Here is a 20,841-nt window from a genome sequence, read left to right on the forward strand (position 1 = left end):
CGAAAGTCTCACATCAATTTGAGCCGACCGACAGCAACTTCGCCAAAAATGAGAAATAAATTGACTACCTCGATCCGAAATTAGAACTGAAGGAAAACCGTGCAGTCGGACGATGTTTTCGAGAAATTCTCGGGCCAGAGTTGCTGCTGTTGGTAAGCCTTTGAGTGGAATGAAATGCACCATCTTGGAGAATAGGTCCACGATTACTAGGATCGTATTGTATCCGGAGCATGGAGGTAGATCGGTGATGAAGTCCATAGAAAGCGTATGCCAAGGGCGAGGCGGGATGTCAATAGGGCGTAAGAGGCCGGCTGGTTTTTCCTTTTGACTCTTGTTTTGGGCGCATACTCCACAGGACATTATAAAGTCTCTGATATCTTTTTTCCAAGACGGCCACCAGAAGTAGCGCTTGATCTTTTCCGAGGTCTTGGTCATACCGGGATGTCCTTCCATTAAAGAATCGTGATAACAAGAGATTACCTTTTTCTGTAAATCTGTGCTGGGCAGGTATAACCGTTCTTGGAAATATAATAGGTTGTCCTTCACCGTAAAGTCCTTTCCCTGCAGATGCCAATTCTGTATGTCTGCTGGAGTTACCAGTAGCCTGGCTTTATCCTTAACTTCCTCTATGGATTGTGTGGCGATTACACCTAGAATTCTTTGTTCGGGAATGATAGGTACAGGTTTAGGATTGATCAAATGTTCTTCCACTCCCATCCGAGAAAGGGCATCAGCTTTACCGTTTTTTGTACCAGGTCGATAGGTAATTATGAAGTCAAACTCGGCAAAGAATAGTGCCCAACGGAGTTGCCTAGAGGATTGAGCTTTTGCGGTTTTCAAATATTGCAGGTTTCGGTGATCTGTAATCACAGTAACAGTGTGTCGGGCCCCCAGAAGATAATGCCGCCAAGCCTTAAAGGCGGACTTGATAGCTAGAAGTTCCTTATCAGTAATAGTGTAATTGATTTCAGGAGGCGAGAATTTGCGGGACCAAAATGCCACGGGATGCAACTGATTGGTTACTGGGTCCTTTTGTGATAGAACTGCCCCCATGGCAAGGCTCGAAGCATCAGTTTCAACGATGTAGGGGAGTTCTGGGCGAGGATGTTTTAAGATCGGTGCAGAGATAAATCTAGTCTTCAAATTCTGGAAAGCTTGTTCCGCCTCGGTAGACCATTCAAAACGTTTGTTTTTCTTTAACAAGGCGGTGATGGGCTGGACTATTCGAGAGAATTCGGGGATAAACCTGCGGTAAAAGTTAGCGAAGCCTAACATGCTTTGAACACCTTTTACGGAGGATGGCGATGGCCATTTGAGAATTGCATCGACCTTCTTTGAATCCATACGCACTCCGCTAGGTGATAATATGAATCCCAAGAATTCAACTTCAGTCACGTTGAAAACACATTTTTCCAACTTAGCGAAAAGTTTGTGTTGACGCAATCTCTCGAGGACCATTTTCACGCGTTTCCGATGTTCAGTTTCCGATGAAGAATAAACGAGGATGTCGTCAATGTAAACAACAACACACACATCTATGAGCTCTCTGAGGACATCGTTCATAAAATATTGAAAGGCGGCCGGGGCATTGCAAAGTCCGAAGGGCATGACCTGATATTCAAATAGCCCATACTTGGTGCGGAAGGCCGTCTTCCATTCATCGCCCTCTTTTACTCGTACCAAGTGGTAGGCTCCTCTAAGATCCAGCTTTGTATATATGCATGCTTTTCTGACTTGGTCCAGGAGTTCAGGGATCAAAGGTAACGGATATCTATTCTTAACGGTGATCTGGTTCAGGGCGCGATAATCTATACAAGTTCTAAGGTCCCCTTCTTTTTTTGGAACGAAGAACAAAGCTGAGGAAGCAGGGGACTTGGAAGGACGAATAAACCCATTCGCTAGGTATTGATCCAGGTATTGTCGGAGGTGAAGATTCTCAGGCTCAGTGAGGGCATAAATTCTACTACAAGGAGGAGTAGATCCAGGTATCAGGTCTATCTGGCAGTCATAAGACCTATGAGGAGGTAGAGAGTTAGCCTGATCCTTCCAGAAAACATCTTGGAATTCTAGGTATTCAGGAGGTAACTGGGGAGCCTCCGAGGAAATTGCTGCCAGTGCAACACCAGGTCGAGGGTGACAAGTAGACACACATTCTGGAAACTGAACCGTTCTTGCTCGCCAATCGATCTGAGGATTGTGCTTCTCTAACCAAGGAATTCCTAGAATAATCTGGAACTGAGGGGCCTTGATCACATCGAACACGATCTTCTCATGGTGTCCATCTTGACTTACTAGCGTCACTTCTTGGGTGGTATGCGTTACTGGTCCGGAGGCTATCTCCGTACCATCCACCGTAGTAATGACGTCCTTTACAGCCTTTGGACAAAGAGTCAGAGTCATCCTCAAAACCATTTCATGATCCACATAATTGCCGATGGCACCGCTGTCGACGTAAGCTTCAATCGCATGTAATCGATCCGGATGTTCAGGGCTAATGAGGACCATAGGTATCACGAAATGCGAGGTCACTGAACTGGTTTTAACGCTCGGCAAGAGGACCTCTATTCTTGTCGGGCGAGGTCGTTTCGCTGCTCAGAGTTTGTGACCCTGGTAACTGCAGCTCCTACTGCCTTCTTGGCTGGTTTCACCGGACAGTCTCGAAGAAAGTGCCCCGAGTTTCCGCAATAGAGGCATAATTGCAGCTGTTTTCTCCTTTCCCGCTCCTTTTGTGTTAGTGGTCCTTTCAGGCCCCCTATTTGCATGGGTTCCCCGGAGTCTACTCCTTTGGTAGGAGTTGGTGGTTTGGAAAATACTCGAGCATCAAACTTGGAACGATCGGCCTTCCTGTTCTGCAGTCTGTGGTCAATTTGAACGACTAAGTCAATATAGTCCGAACAGTCTTGCGGGGGATTCACTACTTGGGCTAACACATCTTTGAGCTCTCCACGTAGACCTCTATAAAACAGCGTAATCCTTTTGTCCTCAGGCCATCGAGTTTCCACTATCAGTCTGTTGAAAGACGCAATATAAGCCAAAAGGTCTTGATTACCCTGTCGCAATGAAAGGAGCTCATTGTCCAAGGCCTGCCCCTGTGAATGTCTTGCAAACACTTTTTCCATACTGAGCTGAAAAGCTTGAAAATCATGGAGAACCGGATCATCTTGATTAACTAGAGGGATCGACCAGTCTGCCGCATTGCCACTAAGGTACGAAAGCACGAAAGCTACCTTAGCTTGATCAGTTGGAAAGGCTGCTGGCCGGCATAAGAAGTGCAACCGGCACTGATTAATAAATACTGCAAACCTCTTTGGGTCACCAGAAAATCGTTCGGGCGGAGCCAGAGGTACATTCCCAGGTAGGTTGATCTGCACTGGGTTCGTAGAGGATGTTGAAGGAAGATTTGCCCCTGATGCGGGTAACGGAGTTTGTCCGGCTTGTGACTGTAGCAATTGTCCAGCGAGATCGTCTGTTCGCTCCTTGGAAATAATCAGTTCCCTTCTTAGAGCATTCGTCTCCTGACGGGCTGCATGCACTTCTGCTCTTAGTTCCCCAAGTAACTGGGCTAGCTGGTCGGTATCCGAGGTTTCCATAGCGCCTGGGTGGGAGTTTTGCGGTAGGCTTTGTGTTCTGTAACGCTCACCTGATTCCCGCAGAGGCGCCGGTCTTGACTGGGTGAATGCCGTATCTTCAAAGGTGATGTGTAACACACGGTTGGCTCTTTGGGCTGGACCTCTGTGCACTGTATGTCTGACTCGAAGAGTAAGATGTCTGCAGATAGAAAATATGGGATTAATGAACTGGGGTTATTGGGTGCCTCTCTCCTCTTCCCTTTCTCTTCTCCTGTAGAACCCCAAAGGTTAACGCCCTCACCTTAGGTAAGTGAACGCCGAGGTCTCCATCTGCCTCGGGGCAGGGTGCCGTAACCAGTTTCTTCACTGGATAAGGGTGCAGGCCTCTTGACCTCAGAGGACTGCTGTCCGTCGTTAACTGCACGAACGGTAAGTTCTGGGCACTTCAAATGTCTTAAAAGTCTTTTGTAATGATATCTCTTGTTTTGCAGGGTTCCGGCGATGGCGGGCTGATGAGAGTTGAGGATCGAACCCGCGTGAGGAATAGAAGCACCTGGAAGCACGTAAGTAAGCGCTTGTAGCCTGCTTCACGATGCGCACTAACTGTCCCTTTTATCTTGCAGGTACAAGTTCGGAGCTTTAGAGAAGCTGAAGGGTGCTGGAATACCCACTGGATTCGGCGTGGGAAGGAGTAATGGCACGTGAGTAATAAAGTTGCCCAATGTCTTTAAACGCACCTTCTTTTGTCTTTCAGATGCGGGATGCAGCGCCGAAGGCCTCCGGAGCGTGCGAAGAGCTGGTAAGCTTTTGTCTTTCAGATGCCGGAATGCAGCGCGAGGCGTTGGTGACAGCCGATGGACCAGGTAAGAGATGCGCTGCCACTGAAGACCGTAGTGCTAACCTGTTCTTTCTTTGTCTTTACAGGTGCTGCTGAAGACTGGATTCCAGGATGGTAAGCCTTTGTTCCCTTAGGCCCAGGATCAGAAGCAGAAGACACGATGAGCGTTCTGCTGCAGAGAATGCAGAATAACACAAAGCAAGATTCATCCATCGGGTGTGGTTTAAATAGCCTCCTGTAGTGCTTAGGTGTCTCCTTCCACAGCCACGCCTAGGTAAGAAAAGAATTCCTGCTTTCCAGAAGAGTTCCAGTATTCTGAACCTAGGGAGCGGCTCCTGCCCCACCCAACAGGAAAAGTAGTCCCAAACAGAAGAGGATCAGGGGTTCAACTGGCAGGTAAGTAAGCAGCATGGTCTGCTGCAGGTAAGTCCACCCAAGCATTATGAGCCCGGCGCTTCCAGCACTGGGACTGGGCATCTTTATGAGCCTGGTGCCACTGGCGCCAGGACAGGGTCCAAAAGGTCCCAATTGGGACTGGCTGGCACTCGGAACCGGGGTTATGGGTCTGCTTCCAAGGGAGTCGGGCAAGTCCTGATCTTTTGGAAGCAGAGATCATGACAGCATTTTATTCTTTGAAGAAATATGATCAAAATGCCTCACTAGCCCTACTCTGCCGAGGATTTCCCTGCCTAACCAAAGCTAAGGGAAAAAGGAAAACTGGCCCTCACACTAGGCAACAAACACAAAGAAAATATATGGCAATACAACGTGACATGAACAACATTCACAGTTTCTGAATAACCTTCTGATTCCCAGGGTGCATTCCCTTCCCCAGGATTCAAGGTCATTTCTGCTAATGTTCAACCAAAGGAAGAAATGTCTCAAAACAGTTCTTAATATTTTATAGTTAAAGTAAGGTTTGTTAAGTTTCAATGATAGCAAATCTCTTCTTTTTGGTGAAATATCCACTTTCCAATTCCACCAAATAGCATCAATGGTAATCCCAGCCATGATGCCTTTTCACCTCTTCAAGAAGACTTGCCACAGTTCAAAAGAAATGCAACATCCACAACTAACAGTGACTGTTACAATTTTAGAATTCACAATGGTATATTTGGCAGGATGACTTCACAGTGCTGCAGCTTCCACATCAACAACTTCACTTCTACTTCATTTACTATGCGAACAGTTACCTTTGTCTCACAGTACTCCACTTTGTTTAGACCACTACAATGTTGCTTCCTCTGACAACCAGATATACCACCACAGCTTCAGTACTTTGCACTACTACCACAGCTTCAGTGGTTTGTACTTCTGAATAGGCATCGACAAGATATACTTCCAAGTACTTCAACAACTTCAAGTAGGCAAGGCACTCTCCCTCTGAATAACTCTCTCCAAAAGGGGCAGCCTGTTTGGCTCACTGCCACAATAACAACCAGGATTTGCCTTTAAGACTCACTTCTATCTGTCTTCCACAGTCTCTGGCACTAAAGGCTGTGTCAGGTAGTCTTTACAAGCAGCCAGTTTCCCTTCCCCAGCTTTACCTGCACCTTCTGCCAGTTATCAGCCCACGTTATTACCCAGAAGCCTTGGTGCCACTCCCTTACCTTCAGGTAATGCTTGCACACTTGTATCCTAGGCCAGTTCAACTGTTATTAACTTCACAGTACAGTTAGATTTCCATTGAACTCTGAGAAAGGCTGGTTTCACTATTAATATAGAGAGACTCTTGGCGTGGGCAATGCTTGTTCTTTTCCTCAATAGCAAATACACTTTAACTTCTTATAAATTAAAGGTATGCTGCATTAAAGTAAAGAATAGAGTTCAGTCTTTCTTTAGAAATCACAATTGGGCACACGCAACCACTTCTTAATGTAGTATTTAAAGTTTAATGATTGTTATTGAATTGTATTCCTGTATGAAAGTGAAGGATAGAATTCAGTCCTCCTTTGGGAATCACAATTAGGGACACGCGACCACTCCATGTAGTTTTCACAAGTTAAAAGTTTTAACAATTGTATTATCAAGGTTAGGTATTCGTATTGGTTTTCACAACGTTTACTCTCCTTAATTAGTGACTTGCGATCACTCCTTCAGGCAGTAACAGTCTTTTAGGATTGAACAATGGGTATTAGAAGCATTAGCTTCTCATGCAAGTAAAATTACTTTCACATTATATGCGAGTGCTACATTTCCATTGTCCGGGTATTTCAGCTTCAACAAACAACTTCTACTCTTTTTAAATCTTACGTGAGTAAACAGGGAACTGGATGCTGTTACTGGCATTGCTCGTGCTAGTTGCGCTGTGCTTCACTCACCGGTTTCGATGATACTTGCTCTGCGGCCTACACTGCTTTCACACCTTCGGCCACAATGTTTACTTCTTCTAGCTTCTTAGGGACCCGCACCACTCCTCTGTAAAGGTGTCTTTGTTTCGGCCACAGGTTTATGGAGCACCTCTTGCTCCTGAGACCCACGGCTTGACAACTGCTTCTCGGTCTCTAGCACGTTCTCTGTGCGGCAATCACAGCAATCAGGCTCACATGGTCCAAAAAGCTCTCCTGCATGCCTTGCGCTGAGCAGCCTCTGCACTTCAGGGTTTAGGGGAACAGGTCCCTCTCAGAACAAGCAGGTTAAATCTGCTGTCTCCACGTTGCGGCTTCACTCTTGTTCTCCCACTTCTGCTTGGTTTTCAAGCATTGTGCCATCTTCCTTCTGCTACTACTTCTACAACTCGCATTCCAGCCATACTTCCAACTCCTTCTAATTGCTTGCACCGAGGGGGCTTTTTGTGCCTCCTAAGTTCCTTCAGGTGGGGCTGTTAGGCTTAATTGCCTGACTGCTGCTACAGCATGGCTCTTCAGCCCTCTTCCGCATCCCAGTACTTCTGGGATTATGGGACTTGTAGTCACCTTCAGCAAAGTTAGTTCTTTCAAAATTTGAGTTAATTTTAAGGGCTGCTTTGCTGCCCTTAAACTCATTAAAAGATGGACTGTTAGAATTGGTTGTTACAGAGGAAGACATTTGATTTAAGGCATTTTTTCTAGATCCTTTTACATTATACCGTAGGGAGTAATGATGGTGTTTGTTCTTGAAAGATTTTTCTATTAACAAGACTTTCTCAGATTTAACAGAGCTTGTACCCCGGTTCACAGATTTGATACAACAATGTGCCATTACCTGTTTTGTGTTTTGGCAACCCAGTAAATACTTCTTTTCAGATGACATATACTGTGTCTCATGCCACGGCATCTCCTCACCCCCCTGAGCCCGGTCTCCACTCAGGTCGTTTTCCCAAAATGCACCACCCCCAAGGTCAGAATCAGCAAGCGTCTGCCTTTCCCTGTCCATCTGGGAGGAGACTTTATGGAGGGTTTCAGGGAGTAATCCGTAGGATTCTTCACACCACCACTTAAGAAGCGAGTGCACGTTTGTACGTAAAGCAAGTTTACTGTACAATTGTCCGGGGCGGAGCTCGATGACGCTGTAGAGTCAAACTAACCTGAGTTTCCCGGAACCACAAAAGTTGACACATTATATACATTTTTGCAAAAGTTATAACATTCACATATATTTTATTACAAGCCAACCCCCACATGTGTTTGGACAATAAATGTACAAAAGAAATCTGATCTTTCTCCAATTCTCCCGTTCTCATTGGTCACGATAATCTTAACTACCATCTTCAGTTTATGCATACGGCACACCCTCTTTGGGGTTGTCCATGTTAGATCGTTACATCATCACATAGTTACACATTCACATACAAACATAATTTATTACAAGTCACAGCTAGCCTATGACCTTCGAACCCTAAGCGTAATTGCACATGGTTTGCTCAAATACTTCAAAGAACATGAGGAGAAGAATAAACAGGTTCCCTTTGAACTGACGATAACCATCTCACCCATCCCGACTTGCTGGTGTCTCCGGAACAATGTAATCTAAACGACTACCAGTTAACACGCATGGCTCCGGGTCACATCCTAAGAAATCAATCAAAGCCTATGAAATATCGGTCACTCTGGCCTCGAGCTTCACTTCACCCCACGTTTATTGTTGGTCAAATGCAAATGGCCGGATCTCTCTGAATAATAATTGACAAGCTCCCATGCACTTAAAAAGATTGCATGGCCCTTCTGCTAAACTACCAGGCCATAAAAACCCTGGCAGGTTTATTGGCTGATCAACTGCGTAATGGTGTTGTTAATCATTACTTCTCCTTCAGCCTCTAACACTGCAAAACAGATTTCCCAGTCACTTAAAATTCACCTCGCGAACCCCTCACTGCAGAGTTTAACAATTTTCAAAAAGAGCACACTACATATAGATTTATAAATTCCCTGTGTATGTATATCAGTGTGCATGCATGCATGTTTAATTACTATTGTGTCTTCTTCACAGTGAGTTTTCCATGACAAGTCCCCTTCCTCGCAAGCACAATATGAAACTCCTCGTCGCCCAGCTTCTAGGCACTTCGTAGCACACCATGTCTAGATCATGTTTATATTTCATTGGCGATTTTGACATTTATCTTGCTGCGCGTGTGCAGATCTAATATGTATCAACTTGAACACAAAGTAACACTTAAAGTAACATCCCATTCACATCAACTACGCTGGATACATATAAAATTGCAACATCGTGCCAACTTCGCCTCCAGTTCCCCCCAGTCACATATATGGCGTGCACAGCGTGAACCCCTATTCCTCATTGGGATCTTTCATGACCACCCTAAGATCTGCAACCCCTTGCACCCAATTTTAGGGGCTGCCACCAACCCTAATGTATTTGTATTTATTGAGATTTATATAGCGATTTTAACCAAAGCGCTTTACAGAGAACAATATGTTATACATAAATTAAGCAATGTAAATCGATGTTCAGAATCAGTCAGTAACAAAGAAAAATTTGCAGAGAACAATTTACAAAGAACAGTTAGTAATTCATAAAATAAGCAGTGTAAATCGATGCTCTGAATTAGCCATTAACGATCAAACAGACGACTGAAGTAGGTGCGGTTTTAAAGAAGGCGAAAGGAGGAATAGGAAGTAATGGATTGGAGAGAGAGATGGAAGGATCCAGTGAAGAGGAGCAAGAAGTTGGAAGGATCGAAAACTGGATTGTGCAAAAGGGGCGCGTGGGACAGTAAGTCGAAAGTGATCAACAGAGCGAAGAGAACGAGAGGGAGAATAGAAGAAGAGGAGAAATGCAAGATAGGTAGGGGCGAGACCGTAGAGAGATTTGAAGACAAGACAAAGGAAGTTGTACTTGAGTTCAGAGTGAAAAGAGAGCCATCCCAGTGAGGTAAGGGATGAAGAGATTGAGTCCCGATGGGAAAGAAGACCATGAGAACGGATGGAAGAATGATAGATTGATTTGAGAGGAACTAGAGATAAGGAAGGAAGGCCAAAGAAGAGAACAGAGCAATAGAAAAGGCGAGAGAAGATTAAGGAAGCTACTAGACATTTTGTGGCATGGAAAGTAAGAAAAGGGTGTATTTTGCATATATTGTAAAGATGGAAATGACAGGCACAGGAAGTAAGAGAGATGTGGTGAGCAAAGGAAAGATTAGTGTCAAAGTAGAGACCGAGATTGCGGGCAGAAGTGGAGCTAGGGAGATGGAAGGGAGGAAAGAAAATGGATTTGATGGCAGTGAGGCAGGATGAGAGTTTGTGATGAATGTCAGGGGTGAATGATGAGAAAGAAAGAGCTGAGTGTCGTCAGCATAGAAGTGGTGTGAGACTCCAAAAGATGAGATGATAGGAGCAACAAGGGAGGTGTACAAAGACAGAGAGAAAAGAAAAGGCCCAAGAACGGAGCCTTGGGTGACACCGTGGGCAAGAGGAAAGGAAGGGGAGGTGCAGCCGCCCCAAGAAACGGCAAAGGTACGGTTAGATAGATAGGATGTCAGCAGACCTTGCGAGAGGAAAGGAAGGGGAGGTGCAGCTGCCCCAAGAAACGGAAAAGGTACGCTTAGATAGATAGAATGTCAGCAGACATTATCCTTCATGGGCCCCAAGCTCCAAAACACACATCATGACACCACATTTGTAGGATTATTAGCCCCAACTCCCCCAATGTGTACTCACTGCGGCCACTGCGCTTTGTGCAGCTTTTGCCCAAATGCCGCAGAAGGGCGTTTGCAATCCCTGCACCTGATATTGGGTCCTCCCACCTATTAGCAACAGCCCCCATCTTCCTTTGCCCTCTCGCCCCAATCCCTAACTCACATCATGGTGAGGCGCCAGACTTAGTTCCCTGGCAGCTGTGCAATATTTGGAGGATGACACCCCCACCAATGTGCACTCAGCTGCCTCACTTTATGCAGCGGTTGCCATTACGTCACAGAAGTGTGCCTGCCACCACCTGAACCTGATGTTGGGGGCTCCTGTACATACTGGTCCCCATCCCATTGTCCCTGCTTCCCAGGCCTCAAACATCAATATGCTGGACTTGGCTGCCCGACGGCCTCGCCATATTTGGAGGTTGCCGGGGGGAACCCCCTGCTTGGCTCCCTGCACACTGCCCTGGGCACTCTGACATTGCTGAAGAGCGCCTGTCAGTATCGGAATGTGGCGTAAAATTGTTTCAGTCACCAATTGAAAGTGGTTCCCAGTCATAAGTGGCAACTCATGTACACTTTAGGCGTGCCCTATTGCCATAGAGGCCTGTTCCAGCCAGGTGCCTGTCACCACCTTCACCTGATATTGGGGGTTTGCAATGCCTACTGGTAGGGGCCCACATCTTCTTTTTCCATATGCCTCACCTCTACATGTTATTTCTGTGGGCATGGGGAGCTTAGTGATATATATGTTTAACAAAATAAAAAAGGGGAATTCATGCAGTAGAATATCTTTTTATTTTATGATATGAAGTGGTGTTTATCATTGTCTGGAATATGTTTTGCCACAAAGCAACTATTCAGCTCTCTATTCAGTACTGGCAACTATTCGAACAGCTGAATAGTAAATGTACTATTTGGTACACCCCTAGTTTTCTAAGATTGTAATGAGTCGTTGGGGTCTGGTGCTATGGGCCTAATCTCAGCCTAACTTTTGGTGGCCCCCTGGATTTGGCTGTGAGAGGATTAACACATTTACCCCCGATAGGTGCTATATTTATTGGATGGTGTACATTTGTATCCTGTATATTACTGTGTACTAGAGGTTTAGAAATTACTGTGACTATTTTTGGGGTTTCACCTTTTGGGTCTTGAATAGGACTATGTGAATGTGTTATTGTACTGTGCCTAGTGTTCCCTATTCCTCCCACCTCTTAGCCTAAAGTGCCTACCACCAGGTTGTGGGCTTATACTTTGCATTAGGACTGGGTAAGGTCCTTACTGACTGCAACTTTTTTTTACACAAACACAAATTATGTGTATGTTTTAGCCAACATACGGATTTGGCCTTGTAGATAGTCTGTGTGATTTATTGCAAGTGTATATTTTTCAGGATAATGGTGTGGTGTGCTGTTAAGGGGTTAACTGTGAGTATTCACTGTGCTTCACTACCATCCTTTCTTGCTCTTTTGATTTAAGCGCTCCTGTACACACTTTTCTTACAGGTTGCCATAGCATATATTCCATTTCACAGGTGGAGTGGGGCTGGTTTGTGCATTAGTCTATGGTATCCTATTGTGGTGACCTCGCCCATCACCATGATAAGTATCAATAGGGCTACACAATGCATTTTCATAGCTGCTTGAAGCCTGAACCTGTGGGTAATAATTGATGGGATGGTTGAATGGGCCCTAGGTAGTGTTATTCAAGGCAAAACAAAAATGACATTATAAATGAGTGACTATATGCTGTAATCCTTCCTGCAGAAAATGGTTCCCTGCTGGATTCAAACCCCTTCTTGTCAGAGGCCAATGCTGAACGAATCGTGGATACCCTCTGCAAAGTGCGGGGAGCAGCTCTGAAGATTGGACAAATGCTGAGCATTCAGGGTAAGGGGAGAAGCAAGTCACTCAACTCTTGTCATTCCTTCAAATGTGTTGCATAAACATGGCTTGCATGGGGTATACAAGTCTGAAACCATAGACAACATGCACAATAACAGTGCGAGTTCCACAACACCATCTGCCTCTTTGTATTCCCTAAGTCCCTGATCTTAGGGATCAGGGTAATTGGAACGGGGGATCGATTTGTTCCTATGCACCTTATCTTTGTTGTTTCTGACAAAACTGACAATTACTATTTGCAAGTTTGTGACAAACTCTGATATGAATTTTGTATAGGTGCGTGGATACCTGCCTGAGCACAAGCACTAGAGCAAGACCACCAACCTTATTTCACAAAGACCACTTCATGATCTATGGATTGTGACAACTGTTGTCACAAAGTAGAGGTGTTTGCCCTCATTGGTGCACACAGAAAGCTATTAAATTAAGCTTTGGTAACTACTGCTTTGTAGATGAATGTTCTTCTGACTTCTAGAAGTGTTGAGTACTTGAATTGACTGTTAATTAAGTACTATATATGGAGAGTTCTTATAAACCAAACATGAAATATAGGTCATGAGTCCCAATGAAACACAACTTGTCCCATAAAGAAATTAAATAATACACAGGATCTACAATTGCCTGGGATAGATTTAGATAGCTTTTGCCAAAAAAGAAACAGAGAAAATCTACTTGGACAAAATATATAACTATTAGTCTTTCTTATATGTTAAGCATCAATGTAAAGCGAAACTATGGAGATCCTATTTTAGCACAAATACCTTTGTTATGATTCCCATCGAAAGACAGCTGGTTTGAGAATTAATCTTAGGCCATTGTGACGAATCCCGAAATGTCATCACTTCTTTCTGAGGGGGTGCCCCTTCCCACAAGGCCAGGGTGGTGAGGCTGCCACCTGATAGTCCCCCTGGCGGTGGTGCTCAGCGGGAGGATCTCATGGGAAGCGACCTCCCCTCTGGGGACGAGGGAGAAATCTCGGGAGAACGTGGCATACCCACCCTCCACCCATGCCCTATACACCCCTACAGTACTTAGACCCCTCTTCCAAAACAGACTCCCATGGAGAGAGTAGACACATGTACTTCTGTAACATCTGCGAGGTTAACCTAACCAAAAGTACTGGGACAAAGAAGATCATTGGGAGCCCTAAGGGTTTACCTGACCCAAGTACTGGCACAAGGTGGCCCATAGGAGGAATAAGGACTGACATGACAGCCACTACTGCAGGTGTGGATGTTGCGCCAGGGTGGTGGAGCCTGCATAACTGAAAGGAAACTGAAGAAGAACGTGGAATCTTCAGCCCGTGACGAACCCGGGAGTAGCGAATCGCGTCCAGAGAAGAACCAGGCAGAGCAGCAGACATAGCCGGGCAAGTCCTGTGGAGGCCGAGCAGGAAGCGACCTCACCGCCAGTCCTGAAGAACCATGTGGCGGCAAGGCCGTGAGACGCAGACCGCAGATCCGAGCAGCTGATGAACCAAGGGAGAAGGGGTGCCGGTGCTGCCGCAAGGACGCTCGATCTCAAGAAGTACCAGATTGATACCCGATCCAAACGGCAGATACAGGAGGCAATGTAGGAACACGGGGCAGACGGCAAAGTGATCCTGATCAGAGAAAAACGTCCTCAGCCCAGTAGCGTAAGGCAACCACTGACCACCAGAAAGTAAGAGACATGAGGGTCAGGGACCCACATCAAGGAGCGAGGCATCTTCCTCATATCAGTAGTTGGTGAGAGTTAAGAGAGCTGAACCAAAGAGCGAGAGAAACCAGGGTCTGGTGCCCAAACTACAAAGTAAGGCATCTTCCTCAGGGTTATACTTGGCAGGAGAGTGAACCAAGTGGGTCCAACCGAACAGAGAGAGAAGCCAGGGCCTGGGACCCAAAATCATCAAGTAGCACGAGTCATCTTCCTCATCGCAGTACTTGGTAAAAAGAGATGCCAAGTGAGTCCTATCAAAGAAAAGAAGAAGCCAGGGTCAGGGGACCCTTCTAACATTTCAGAACTGTGTATTTGAAGCTACACAAGAGTTATTCCTCCTGGTGATACTGAACTGTGAAACTAAAGTGAGAGAGAGACCATGGGAAGGTAGTCATTCCCCTGGTGATCTGGTACTGTCCTAACAAGTAAAAATATACAAGGAGAAGGGAGTAATTCTCCTGGTAACCAAGACCAGGGGAAGAGAGTCATTCCACATGTCTGAAGAAGAGTAAGAACAACAACTACAGAGACCTGTTCCTGCCTTGTTGAGCATCATCATGAAGTGTGGCAGTTGTGCTGTTTAGCTCTGGGCACAAAGAGAAAGGGGGTCCACATCTAGATTACCCTTACTAATGTAGGCTGATTATTTTAGGTTGAAACCCTAAGTGACTTAAAGAAATGTGAGACCCTCTAAAGGAACCAACGCTTAAGGTAGTAAAAGTAATCCAGACTTGCACCCTTGCTTTTTGTGCCCCATTAGCCCTCGTGTGTTTGCTTTGGAGAGGGCTGTGAAAAGATGTATCCTTAATGAAGAAGTTTGTGAGACACCATGTTTGGGAAGAGTAACTTCTTTACTGAAGTCCAGTTGACAAGGGTACAAGTGACAGCTAAGTTACTAGGAAGACATAGGAGGCATCCAACGGTACCCTCTCTTACAGGCTCTCAGCTCAGAAACTGACAACCAGGGAACACTGAGAGGAACTCACACATAAACATTCCACTCATGAACATTCCATGGACATTCCATACAGCTTGCATGTACACAGCACCAGGCCAGGGAAGAACCAAGACACAACACAGCTCCCTCCTTAACACACATGAGGGAAGAAAGGTACGGAACAGAGCACATAGGGAGGACCATCTGGAAAAGCGACCAGAAGTCTCAAATCTCCAACCAACACCCCATTCTGACAAGAGAAAAACTCCCACAAACCTCTCACTCCATTCATGCTTATTTAGAAGGAGCAACGCTCCCACTGAACCTCTCGCCGTCCATCAAATAAACAGGACAACGCAGCCAAAAACAACTCACAGTCCACACTTGTGAGCCAAACAGCGGGACACTCAAACTAGGGGAACCTGTCCCAACACCAAAACTGCACCACAAAGTCCATCATGACTCTATCATCAACCATCATTTGTCAAACCTCCAACAGCCATTGTATGGTCAGCACACGTCTCAACAAACCCACTGCAGAAGCACAAGCAATGACGAAACACTCTAGAAAGCCAGGTATCGGCTACCCACTACCAACACACCATTGGAGAGGAGAGGACCACCCCCAAAAGGGTACCGGGTGTCCAACCCCAGAATACCAAGAGAAACGGGTGAAAAATCTCCCCCTAGCCCCCCAGGTAAGATGTCTACCAATGCTCCAAACCTCCAACACCCCCACCACCAACACAAAAACTGTCACGGCTAAATACAACCCCAGAAGTGCAGGGTGCCTAACACCACTGGTGGTTCATGGTCAGGTGAGGCACACACCAGCGGACGCTGCACCACACACACGGTCAGGCCAGAACCCACTGGTGGACACTGCACTGCTCACACACATATACTTGTCTGGCCGTCACAAACCCAACCAATGGTTTGCTAGTCCACAGGCTGAGTTTACAAGACAATACTCGCAACAAAGAACCTCCCCATGCACAAATCAGTAAATGAGCCTGCAATAACACAATAAATGAGTGATCCCTACTCTTATCAAGTCCATGTCCTAAGCTACAAAGTATGTATAATGGATGGTCCTGTGGAGGTAAAAATAGGTTAAACACCAAAACATATATAACATACCACACTGCCAAACCAAGGCCATGTCATTCGCTAGATCACCCACTTGTCAGAGTCAACTGACCAAGCCAGGGTTCAAACCAAAACAATCACCCCAGCAATTCATAATCAAAAGCAAAAACTTTACTAAAAGCAACAAAACATCACACCTAGCGAAACTACACCAAACTGAATTAATCAGATCCCACTCAAGGTTATACATGCTAAAATGAATAACACTGCCCAGCACAGTTAAGGCCAAAATGCAGTAAATCTTGAAGTCCTCTTAAAAAGGAAATGTGACAGCAGCCGCCTGCTGCTGCATACCATAAACCACGTATGTTGGGGCACCGACAAATGAGTGTGATATCTCCAACCTCAAATTGGAATTTGGAGGACATTGGGCCTCATTATGAGTTTGCCAGTCCGGGAACTACGGTACCGGTAAGCTTGCCGGTACTGTAGTTCCTGGACCGGCAAACTACGAGTTGTGCTCGCGGGTGCCTTTCTGCCCACCAGGTCAGACCTGGCGGGTAGAAAGGCACCCGCAAGCACAGCATGTCGGATGCACAGGCACCTTTATAAACGGTGCCTGTGCATCGAACCTCCCCATTCCCATTCGGCCCTATTGGTAATAGCCCATTCGCGGGCGCCGGAAAATATTGCAAGTTTGGCGGCAGCCAGCCGGTTTTACCGGCAAGGTTACCGCCAAACTTGTAATGAGGCCCTTTGTTTTTGTTTGCTGTGCCAATGTACGGGTCCGCCACCATGAGATGGACACTGTAAGGGTGCAGAAGTACGAGTCTGACCCAGAGGTGGCATATTGGTTGGCTGTGATGAATCTGGCCATGTCATCACTACTTTCCTAGGGAAAGTCTCTCTCCATGTGGCCAGATTAAGATAGAAGCTACCTGATCCTGACCCTGGGGATGGCTATCTGCGGGAGGACCACATGTGGGGAGATTACCCTCACAGGAGGAGGAGGGACTCGCCAGGTGAAACATGGTATGCTCCCTTTCCCTTAGAAAACACCTATGACCCCAAAATTCCACAAGCCCTCATGGCATATTGTAATGTTACCGTATAACATCCAAAATGGACTAATAGCCAAACTTCAGTTTTTCCCCCAGTGTAAAACATGAGAAGAAATTGTGATGAAGAAGGTGACTGAGAGTATAGTGATCACTCCTAACCAGACGGACCAGTCTAGTTTTCCCCTCATTGACTGGTCACAGGAAATACAAAAAGGCAGGGCGAGATCATGGAGGGGAGAACCCACTTCCAGCCAAGGTATGAGACACCGAGCAGCTGGGCGAGGAAGGCCAACTGAGGACGCAGCAAACACATGCTGGCTGAAGCGAGAGAGCTGATCTAGTAGGAGAGCCTTCCTGACACGCTACCCAAGGCAACTGTTAAGCAGTCCCTGGTACGGCCTGCAGCAGGAGAGCAAACTCCCATCCTACAAGGAGGACCGACAGAGAAGGCGTCCACGAGAAAGCATAACCCACCGAAGAGCGAGCGGCGAGGATGCCACTAGCCACAGACAGCACCTGGACGCCATCAGACACTCCATGGAAGACACTGCTGCTCGAGAGTCACGCACCGAAGAAGCAGGTACGCGGGCAGTCAGGAGGATGTCGGAGGTCCGTGAGTTGGAGGGGAGCAGTTGGCGATAGAGAGTAAAAGGGGCTACGACCCCGGGAGGAACCACAAACTTTCAAAAGCAAATATACGTTTGGCAAAAGAAGAAACTCCACTATTGGGAAGAAGTAGTGAAAGTCTATATTCTGCAAAGGGGCAAACAAGAAAGTCCTGGCGGGAGAGTATACCAGGCAAACTGCAAGGCTGAGACCTGCACCCACATAAAAGTGAACAATATAAGAAAGTCCTGGCAGGAGAGTATACCAGGCAGATTGCGAATCTGGGACCCACTTCCAATTGTGTTATCTTAAAGAGAAAGCTCAAGAGAAGATCCATAACCCTTCGTAATGTGAACTTTGTACGTTTTGAAGAAAAGGGACTTGTGATATCCAGGAGAGGGTAGTCAGAAACCCTTGTGACTGAATTGTGTAAAACTGAGAAAGGCTAAGGGAGGAGTCATACTCCTCATTTTGAAGTGTGGCAATCTGAGTAAAGACAAGGGAAGAAGCATACCTCTTGCCACTGAACATTGTGCAGCTAAAAGGAGGGAGCCATCCTTTTGACTTGTGAAAAACAGAAGAAGTAACCGAAGGGGGGAGGGAGAAAACCAAGGGGAGGGGGAGAGAGTCATCCCCTCTAGAACTGAATTGCAAGGAGAACAAGAAACCAGGGGAAGGGAGACGTTCTCTCTTGAGTTGTGAATACCTTTTTGGAACTTTATTTTGGCACTTTGTAAAGGTGGACTGAGGATGAGCAGCTAAGAGACATTGTACCTTATCACTTTCTATTGAGTTTATAGCATGTGAGGTCAGCATAGGATTTTGGACGCAGCACAGAGAACGTCACTTGGACATTCTGACAGTTTCGTTAGTTAGTTTTGTTAAGTCAGAGAAACCTGTCATAGTGGTAGGGCGAGATAGGATTTTCTTCAATCCCCTTTTCTTTGTTAGTAAATAAAAATGTATAGTAACCACCCTGACAACCCGATGTCTGCGTCTTTCTCCTGACTTCTCACACTGGCATAGACTTTTATTTATAACAGGAAAAAGAAAAGAAAAGGCTATCTTGCCCAGTGTACTATGAGGGGTTGCCCTACCTCAACAAAAATACTAAGGACCCAGTCAGGATGTCTGTAAAATAAAATGTCCACCGTCCTGTGTCTAAACCTATTTCCGTCCCTTACACTTTTAAAGTAATTAAAGAAAACTGGATGTCTCCAGAAGGAGGACCCTCTCATTCGGTACATAGACTCCCAGGCCTGGTTCTTGTGTAAGAATATTCAATTTTATTGTCCACTTCTTGCAAAGATATTCAGCGTAAGGAAAACACAGCTCCCCAGTCCTCTGGGGAGAACCTCTTTCTTAGTTCTTGCTTCGACTCATAAACAAAACACATCCTCTGGAGAGAACCTCTTCCTTGGTTCTGTATAACTGAAACATAGCTCTCCAATCTCTTATCAGGTCTGGTTCACTAACCTACCAGAGTTGATTTGATAATTGTGAGTTTTAACATGTTTGCTCTGTCATTGGTTGCTCTTTTAATTCTTTTATTTTTCTCTGGGTCTTCCTGACTTCTTCTGGGCCCCAACCCACTGGTTATCGGTATCTTTACTCTGATATGGGTCCTTGACCCATTTATATTTCACTGATCGGGCTTGCCCGTTCCCATGTGGGTCCCAGATGATGCACTTTGGCGGGTCTTCCCCACTTTCATATGGGTCCCAGACCTTGTTGTTCTGCTTTTGTCAGATCACTCTCCATGTGTCACCTATTGTCAACTTGGACAGACTGGGTGTACTGTTCTGCCAGGTATTAATGTGTGCAATTCCTCTGTTATTTCCTTTTGCTTCTTGTGCTGACTTTCGGCCTCATCACGAGTTGGGCGGCATCCCCGGCGGTATTGCCGCCGGGGCTATTCGTGTTACCGCCAAACCCCCCCCGGTGCTATTAGCGCAGGATCACTGGTTTGGCGGAATAGTAAATCCCCATTCTCCCTTGGACCCATTCAGGTATTCCCCATTGGGCCCAATGGTGAATTTTCGGCACTACTACCACCGGTGAAATTAGCGTGTGGTAATAGCGGTGAAAATCAGCAAAACAGCGGCGGATTTGCATCCAGCTCAGACCTGGGGGTATATCCTGCCAAACCCGTGACCCTTAAATGCGGCAGTAATAGCGTTACCGCCGCATTTAATGGTTACCGCCAAACTGGTGATGACCCCCTTTGTGTGCTTACAAAGTTTGCATCAACTTCTATGCTTCCTCTGTCGTCCCCTTTTACATTTTGGAATGCATTTAACTGGTTTGCAAAGTTTGTATTAACTTGTATTATTCCTCTTTTATCCCCTTTTACTCTTCGGGATGTGTTTACAAACAACTCTTTTAACCTCAGTCAGCTCCCTCAGTGCCTTGAGAAGTGGTCCAACCCTTCCCTTACCTTTGGGAAGTCTAAGGGGGGTCTCAGTCTCTTCTGGAGGCAGAGCGTATCTGATGCTGCAGCACTCAGCATTCTGTCTCTTGTGGCGCCTCAGCTCCAGACTCTCCTTCACATCTCTGCTGCTCGCGTCCTCGTTCTCCTTTCGCCGGTCAGGCTTCCCTTACCCCCCGCCACTAGCCAGGTCCATCCTGCTTGGACCTCTTTGAAAGTCACGTCTCTCCATGTCCCAGGGTCCAGCCTTTGGGTACCTTACCATGGAATGGGCGTCCCATGTCTCGCTCCTCCAGGGCTCGCTTGATGCTTCATTTAGTCCTTCTTTCCTTTTTATGACTGAGGCTGCCTCTTGAGAGCTATACTGCGTATGTTGGTTTTGCAGTGGGTCTTTGCTGCCTTGTCCCATCTTCTTCATCTCAGTGGTATTTTGTAGTAAGCTTGGGTAAGTCTCACTGTTCCTCGTCCCAGTATGGTGAATGAGACCCTCTACTCTGCTATAACACAGAGGTATGGGCTACCAGAGGGGCCTGAGCAGAGCATAAGAAGTGAGGGGACATCAAAGGAGTAGATGAATACCGTGTTCTCCCTGGGGCATCGTCACTGGTCCCATGAAGGGTTTCCCTCCCCATGGGATCCACCTG

General features: G+C 46.2%; 1 protein-coding gene across 2 annotated transcripts in view; it reads left to right on the forward strand.

The window, feature by feature from the left end:
* COQ8B (coenzyme Q8B) overlaps positions 1-20,841 on the forward strand; it is a 666,225-nt gene that overhangs the window by 397,537 nt on the left and 247,847 nt on the right. For both annotated transcript variants that reach the window (XM_069644459.1, XM_069644460.1), the window contains exon 6: positions 12,241-12,363. In XM_069644459.1, coding sequence (XP_069500560.1) covers positions 12,241-12,363 — 123 coding nt within the window. The remainder of the gene's footprint in view (positions 1-12,240; positions 12,364-20,841) is intronic.

The sequence above is a fragment of the Ambystoma mexicanum genome, chromosome 2p (assembly GCF_040938575.1).
Source record: "Ambystoma mexicanum isolate Mex_15411 chromosome 2p, UKY_AmexF1_1, whole genome shotgun sequence".
In the NCBI taxonomy this organism is placed as follows: domain Eukaryota; kingdom Metazoa; phylum Chordata; class Amphibia; order Caudata; family Ambystomatidae; genus Ambystoma; species Ambystoma mexicanum.